At 42.7% G+C, this 7,991-nt stretch overlaps 1 protein-coding gene across 1 annotated transcript in view; it reads right to left on the bottom strand.

Annotated features, from left to right (window-relative positions):
- Window positions 1-559: 559 nt before the first annotated feature.
- LOC143292189 (uncharacterized) overlaps window positions 560-7,991 on the bottom strand; it is a 12,090-nt gene continuing 4,658 nt past the window's right edge. The window contains exon 3 of the mRNA XM_076602372.1: window positions 560-1,664. Within this exon, the coding sequence (XP_076458487.1) occupies window positions 560-1,664 (1,105 nt within the window). The remainder of the gene's footprint in view (window positions 1,665-7,991) is intronic.

Genomic DNA, 7,991 nt, shown 5'->3' with positions numbered 1-7,991 from the left:
CGCGTGCACACACACACACACACACACACACACACACACACACACACACGCACTCACCCGAACTGCCCTGCTCGCTGCCAATGCTTAAACGTGCACAAACATGGAAAACAACGCATAGTGCCGATATTAAGTATGGACGTTTATCTTTTATTTATTATTCTTATTCCATTTCAGCATACGCTTCAACCCCGAGTACGTGACCGTAGTCTGGGTGGGCAAGGTAAAAATACTATCTCAATTATCACGACTGTGTGTTCGTCAGAGTACCGACTGGAAAGGAAGAAAAAAAAAGAAAAAAAAAGGAGGGGGGGGGGGGGGGGGGGGGGGGGGAGTAGCTAGGGGGGGAGGGGGGGAAGTAAGAAAAGAAAAAAACAAAAGCAAAACCGAAACACTTCTGCTAAGGAAAAAAGTTTCTGCACTGCTCTTTAACAAATCAAACTTTTGTTTCGTGTCTGGAGAGTCAGTAGTTAAAAAGCAAGATTTCCTTACTGAAAAAAAAAGAGAAGCGTAGTATGGATTAACCGTTTCATTCCATCTTGAAAGGTAGGATGCCGATATTTCATTTATAGTGGCCCATTCCCGTCCGCCTTGTTGTCATCGCACAATGCTCATTTAGAAACTTCATGCTTGGCAAATAAGATTTCTCGCAGGCAATGTTCAGCGCCGTTTTCCCCGAAATATCTGTAGCGCTCAGGTCAACCCGCGAGGACCGTAAAAGAATGGAAACGACCTTGCAGCGACCATCTCTGGTAGCTCTCAGCAGCGGTGTGTCGCCTCTGTCATCGGTGATGTTGACGTCGGCCCCGCGCCTGACGAGGGCAGTGACGATGTCCGCGTGGCCCAGCTCGCAAGCCATGAACAGAGGCGTGCGCCCGCGTTCACCTTTCTTGTTCAGGTCAGTGTCTGGGTCCAGCTCAGTGTCTGGGTCCTGGGAGAGCGGCACAGTACAGTCCTTGGACGTGCTGCTGGTCGCCACCTGAATCGGGGTCACGCCGTCCGTCTTTGCAATGCCGACTTCCGGAAGCCTGGTGAGAAGAGCCCTGACGAAGTCAACTCTGTTTCTTCTGCAGGCCAGATGAAGAGGGGTGTTACCCGATTTGTTGACGCAGTTCTTAACCGCCCCGCTCCTCAGGAGTTCGTAAACGATCTCCTCGACTCCTCTGAGGCAGGCCAAGTGCAGTGCAGAGTTACCGCTCGCGTCCTGGGCGTTGACATTCAAGAGCGGAGCCCTGCGCGTGAGCAGCCGGACGATCGTGACATTGCCGTTCATGACTGCCCAGTGCAGCGGGGTGAAGACGGCAAACAGGTTGACGTCGGTGTGGGGGTGCTCCAACAGCGTTAGCACGACCTCTCGGTGCCCGTTGAGGCAGGCCATGCTCAGCGCACCCCGGCCAAGCTCGTCCACCGCATTCACGTCGGCGCCGCGCTGCAGCAACATCTCGGCGATGTCCTCGTACCCATACTGGCAGGCTTTGATGAGGGCCACGCTCCCGTTGTACATCCGAGCGTTCACGTTGACGGCCGGCTGCCGGAGGAGCAGCTGAACGATGCGGGCGACGCCCGTGGTAGCCGCCTCGTGTAGGGGCGTGGTCCCCAGCCGGTCGGCCTTGCTGGGGTCGGCCCCCGAAGCGAGGAGTCGAGACACTTCCTTCTCGTTGCCCACTCTGCAGGCGTCCAGCAGAAGGCGGTGGTCCTCTGGTTGGTGTGCGTGAGGGCGCTCAGCAGTGTGTGTCGACATTTCCGCCATGGGGGAAGACAGGAGTTCTATGGAAAAAAACAACAACAAAACAACCAACCAATTGTGATGTTTGGTTACGTCTTCCATCACCTCCATCATATTCGTCATCATCGTCATGATATGGTAGTAGTAGTCGTCGTCGACGCAGTAGTAGCAGTAGTAGCAGAAGAAGTAATTATTGTCATCATCATCGGTATATTATTAGTATCAGTATTAGTATTAGTAGTTGTGTTAGTAGCAGTAGTAGTAGTAGTAGTAGTAGTAGTTGTGTTAGTATTGTCAGTAGTAGTATAAGAACCAGTTGTATCGTCGATATCACAAATAAACATATATCATACTACTACTAATTATTATTAGCAGTAGTATCGTTATCATATATATATATATATATATATATATATATATATATATATATATATATAATGTATGTATTTATGTATGTATGTATGTATACACACACATTGTAATCATTGCGGTCATACATGTATGAAGAGTGAAATTCAGATTCCTCCAGGCCTGTTGGGTTTTAGTTATTATCGTCATCAAAATGTTTACAATTCTACACAACTACTTCATTGTTTGCTGTTCGTCTTCTTGCTCCAATATTCGTAAAAACGGGGATGGGGGTGGGGGTGGGGATGGGGGAGGGTGTATATAAAAGTTATAAAGTTTGTGTTTACGTACATTCTTATGTTTTGATAGGTCGCATTTGGTGTACTTTTTGTATGAAAAATAAAATAAAGAAAACGAAATTGAATAGATTGCTGATGGCGTTGTGTTAGTTTATTATAGTTTTTATTTTCTCTCTCATTCCTTCGCATTTAAGTATGATGAAGGAGAAGAAAATAAAAGGGATTATCAACTCTTCTGTTTCATTCGCTGCACTTGAAGAAGGGGGTTGGAGGATTCTAATGGAAAACTAAAACAAATAGAACAAATCTAAGAGAGAGAGAGAGAGACAGAGAGAGAGACAGAGACAGACACAGAGAGACAGACACACAGAGAGACAGAGACAGAGACAGAGAGAGAGAGAGACAGAGAGACACTGGACACTGGAATTATTTATTGTCATTGCCAAGAAAGACACAGAGAGAGACAGAGAGAGAGAGAGAGAGAGAGAGAGAGAGAGAGAGAGAGAGAGAGCTGTCAAGCGAGAAACTGGGGAGAATTTGACACGCACATCTTCTCTCCCTGTCAGTGAAAAATTTAACTTTCAAGAAACACAGCTATCTAGTCATGTCAGGAAAAAAAAAAGAAGCCCCCGGTTCATTTCGTTGAACAGGACTAATCAATGACGTGAAAGCTGAAGGCATTAAAAAGAAAGAAAGAAAGAAAAAAAGAAAGAAAAAGGAAATGGAGGGTAAAAAAGTAAAAAAAAAAAAAAAAAAAAAAAAAAAAAAAAAAAAAAAAAAAAGAAAGAAAATTAAAGAGCAATAGAAAAAATGGAGACATTAAAGCAAAAATGATAACAACAACAAGAAATAATAATAATAGTGATAATAATAATAATGGTATACAGAAGTAGTGCATACAATATTTGATTATTGATCTTTTTTTTTTTTTGTCCTAATCCCGCTTCCCCCGTCCCGCCTCTCATACCCCCCCTTGCAGTATTATGTTGTTGTTTTTTTCTCCAATCACTGACACTCACCCTCTCCAGTTTAGATTTTGTACTTTATCTTTTCCACATTCTGTTCTCTCTCTCTCCCTCTTCCTTTCTTAGTCTCCTCCGCCTCACTCCCCTCCAACCTCAACCGCCCCCCTTTTCATTCGAATATACAGAAATGTCGATTTTTAATTAATAATAACAATCATCATTATGATATTAATGATAATTATCCAAATAATAATAATATCATTTATTTTCAGTCTAATATCATCATCTTAGATGAACAGACTATAAATAAATAAACGAATGATAATAATGATAATGATAATGATGATGATAATAATAATAATAATGATGATAACAATAAAGACAGGGAATGAAAGGAAGAAAATGACAATAAAAATGGGGGAAACAGGAAACAAAAATCTCGAAAATAGATTTTAACTGAAATGTTTTCCTGGACTTTTCGATAATCATCTCCGCGTGGAAAGAGATTCTTTCTTAGAGACAAAAAGTCACCACAATATTCCGTCTTTCCATTGTATTTCAATGAACATATATATATATATATATATATATATATATATATATATATATGCCACCATAATCAATCAATCAATCAATCCCAATATCTCTACATATGCCACCATAATCAATCAATCAATCAATCAACCAACCAATCTCTCTCTCTCTCTCTCTCTCTCTCTCTCTCTCTCCTCTTCAACGCTCATTCCTTCGAGATTCTTCCGTTCTTCCTACATCACAGTGGTTTTTCTTTCTTTCCATGTACAATAAGTGTTAATCTTTAATTCAATTTTATGATTCGATGGTAAGAACAACTCTTGAACAGGTGGAAATAGAACACAATGCACGGCTTTTTAGTTTCATCTCCAGCTTCGTCCATGCCTGACCTTTTGGAAAACCTAAGACTGCTGCCCCTCATTCTACCATTTCCTTTCCGGTTCAGAATGCTATGATGAAACGATGACATGGTTCACTTTAGACATGGAAAAGGGCCATATTGATGAGGGCAGAACCACTGTATATATAATAGATGGATAGCTCATTAGCCAGGAAAGCTGAAGACAACTGGACGCCATATTGGTCCTCGTACCCGGCCGTCAGTCCGTTGAGATGTCGTCTGCTAACTGGTGGTAGTGTCTGAACTGTAACCGAGTTATCTTCGATGAAATCGTGCTATGCTTGCCCCCACGAGATGTAAATGTTGTGTCTTGATTGATATCTGCCAATGTTTTATTTACCAAAGTTATTACAGGAAAACAGTGCAGTGACACGTAGTGCAAACTCGCTGTGGAGGCACACACAGGAATGTCAGCTTTAATGTCGCGAGCAGGTGAAAGCTTGCAGTGAAGCCAGCTGAGCGCTCGGCTACATATATGAAGTTACCTCTTCGCGCTATACTGACACGAGTAGCAAAATGGCTGCTTAAACTTCCGCTGGCTTTAGTTAGCAAAGGAGCTCAAAGGAGGCATGCGTTATCCACGTACTTTTAAAACTCAGTGGTGCAGAACGATGATTTTATTAATTTGAAACTTTTTCTCTGACTGTGGTGTGTTTAGATTAGCGTATAGGGTTATCGCGAGGGGGTGTGGGTGGTATTGCCCACTTTTCTGTAAGATTTCGTTCGTCTCCCCTCTCTTCAGCGAGATAAATATCCGCCAACGATTATAGTCAGTGTAGTAACAATGTAAATGCTGGAAATGCCCAAAGGCAGCGAAAAAAAACAACAACGCCATAAACATACACGATGATCAGTCTTCAGTAAAACGATCTCAGTATTTGGAAATAATGCAGATTATCAGAGGACGGTGGACGAAAGAAAACAACAAAAAATCATTAATGATCGTGTATCATTCTGCGGAACCTTACATTGACGCTGGCAATACGTGGGCAAAGTCACAACGTCTGTTTAAGTTCCGATGAACGACAACAATCTCCTTCGACAATATCCACATTTCTTCCCCTCCACTCGCTTTGAAACTGACGGAGTGAACGTCCACGCCTTGTTGTGAACACTACTCATTCCGTCCTCAGGGGAAGAGTGGTGGATATTGCCTTTCCTTCGGTGGCCGAATGGTAAGAGCGTCGGATTCTCGTCCGAGTTTTCTGAGTTCGATCTCCGGTATGGCGCACCTGGTGGGTGAAGAGTGGAGATTCTTTTGATCTCTTAGGTTAACATATGTGCAGACCTGTTAGCGCCTGAATTCCCTTCGTGTGTATACGCATGCAAAAGATCAAATACGTACGTTAAAGATCCTTTTATCCATGTCAAGTGTTCCGTGGGTTATGGAAGCACGAAATACCCAGGATGCATCGACCACGACTGTCATCGGCAAACTGATGTTGTATGTGTAACAAGAAAGAAAAGCATAATCGCTTGAAGCTTTCAACAGGACCAGGGGTTGGGGATGACATACGAAATAATTAAGAAACAGTGGGAATATTAAATATTTTCCGTTCTTAGATTCTCTACTCCATACTAGCTACTCTGCAGTAGTAGTAGTAGTAGCAGCAGCAGCAGCAGCAGCTGCAGCAGAAGCAGAAGCAACAACAGCAGCAACAGGAGCAATACTACTAGTAGTAGTTGTAGTAGTTCTTGTGGTAGTAGTTAATGCGCTGGCTAAACCTAAGCCTTGTGAAGGTCCCATCCACCAAAATGTCTTACTTTACGGGGTTTGAAATTTGCATGTATGCATTCCATCAGATTACAAATCAGTCGTCAGAGTCAAAAAAATACTTTTCAGATGCGTCCAGGGGATATTTATACAGCGTAGGGTCAAACTTCAAGGCAATAAAACATGTTTGTGTATTCTCCATACTCATTTACCGATCAAAGACTTATCTAAAATACACATAATCTCATTGCATTCATCATAGTGGTCAAAGTCTTTTCAGACATATTGTGAATTGGAGTTCGGAGGATTTTCGCCCTGTATCTGTGCCTTATGCAGCAATGTATGGTGACTGCTCATTATCGTCCCCTTCATGTACGTTGTTGATATCTTTCTACAGCAGATTCAGCCTCCTCCGCCAAAGGCACAGGAATAAAACTTTCACAACGCTCTCTCGCACACACACACACACACACACACACACACACACACACACATATATATATATATATATATACACACACAACAACAATCTAGATATGAAAGGAGAGATGATGATGTGGCATGGAAAGGAATCTTTTCCATTTAGCGTACAACGTCACTTGTGGAATGAAAGACGCGTTCCTGTAATGTTGAAAATAAGAAGGAAACATTTCCAATTGTGCCTCTCCCTCTCAGACAATCTCATCTAGCTTAATCTGTTCGCATACGGAGGCCTACTTGACGTCGTATAACTTACCTGTCTACTTCGCTGTTTATGAATCTATCCAGATATAATGACAGATAGAGATAGACAGACTTAGACAGATAGATATGTAAATGGATCGACAGACAGACAAACCGAAAGACAGGGTAATAGACGGGAAGGTAAACAGACCAATAGAAACAGATAGTTATATAGATAGATATAGACTGATCGAGTGACATTGATAAAGAGTGACGTACACACATACACACACACAGAGACAGACAGACAGACAAAGACAGAGAGAGAGACAGAGACAGAGATGGGTGCGGGTTGTTTCGAAAGCACTACAGCGATACAATGTACTCACCAAGCGACAACAAAGAGTAAATGAATGGTGCTGCTACCACTGATGCTCCGGGTTTTGAAGTGGTTGAAACCGATCCTTTCAAAACATTGTACTCCACACACACAGGAACTGAACTCGGGTGACAAAACCTCTGGTGAGTTTGCTCAGCTCCCATTGTCCAGTCATATTTCGAAGATTCAGATGCATTTCCCTTTCTTTATCTTCACCCACAGGAAAAAAAAAAAAAAATCACGAGTTGCATCCTGACATTGCCTGTGAGTTTTGAGGATGCAATCTAATTGGACGGTGTTGCGTTGAGTAACCTAGCGTAGTGCTGAGTATGTTGCATTTGGTTCCACTGCCTTTCGTTTGGTTTTGTTGTGTTGCGTTGTATCATACATGGCATCGCGCTGCATCGCATCGTATCGTATCGTCTCGCGTCGCACCGGGTCGTATTGTATCGCACACTCACAACACATTGATCCATATAAAATGTCCTCACGGCGGTTTCAGGGAGGTGCCTGCTACCGCAGAACATTGCCCACCAACCTTTCTTTCATTCTTCCTTCTTCTTTCTATTTTGTTTTCAGAACTGGAGTCCAACAACTCCTTTGTGGCGGTGCTTTCAGAAAAGGGATATGTGAACCTTGCACAAGGTAAAAGTGCTGCCTTGTTGGAGTCGATCATTTGGATCATTTCATTTTCCAGAAAACGGGAATTTCCTCAAAATACCCCAGTCATCCACCCGGGAGAGGAAAGGTCGTAGCATGGAATGGGGGGAGCATGGGGTTGAGTATAATTGTAGGTCACAACTGAATGCGATCACACGGTGCGTTTTATTCATTTATTTATTTGTTTATTTAATCATTTTTATCATTATCATTTCTAGCTTCAAATGTGTTTTGGACTTGTAGACTTTCCAATGGATCGCGGAGGAATGCCGGTGGATTTTCTGTGAATGGAAGGAGAATGGGTCA

The sequence above is a fragment of the Babylonia areolata genome, chromosome 18 (genome assembly GCF_041734735.1).
Source record: "Babylonia areolata isolate BAREFJ2019XMU chromosome 18, ASM4173473v1, whole genome shotgun sequence".
Classification (NCBI taxonomy): Eukaryota; Metazoa; Mollusca; class Gastropoda; order Neogastropoda; family Buccinidae; genus Babylonia; species Babylonia areolata.
The sequence above is the reverse complement of the archived record's forward strand: the minus strand, read 5'-3'. Positions and strand labels throughout refer to the sequence as shown.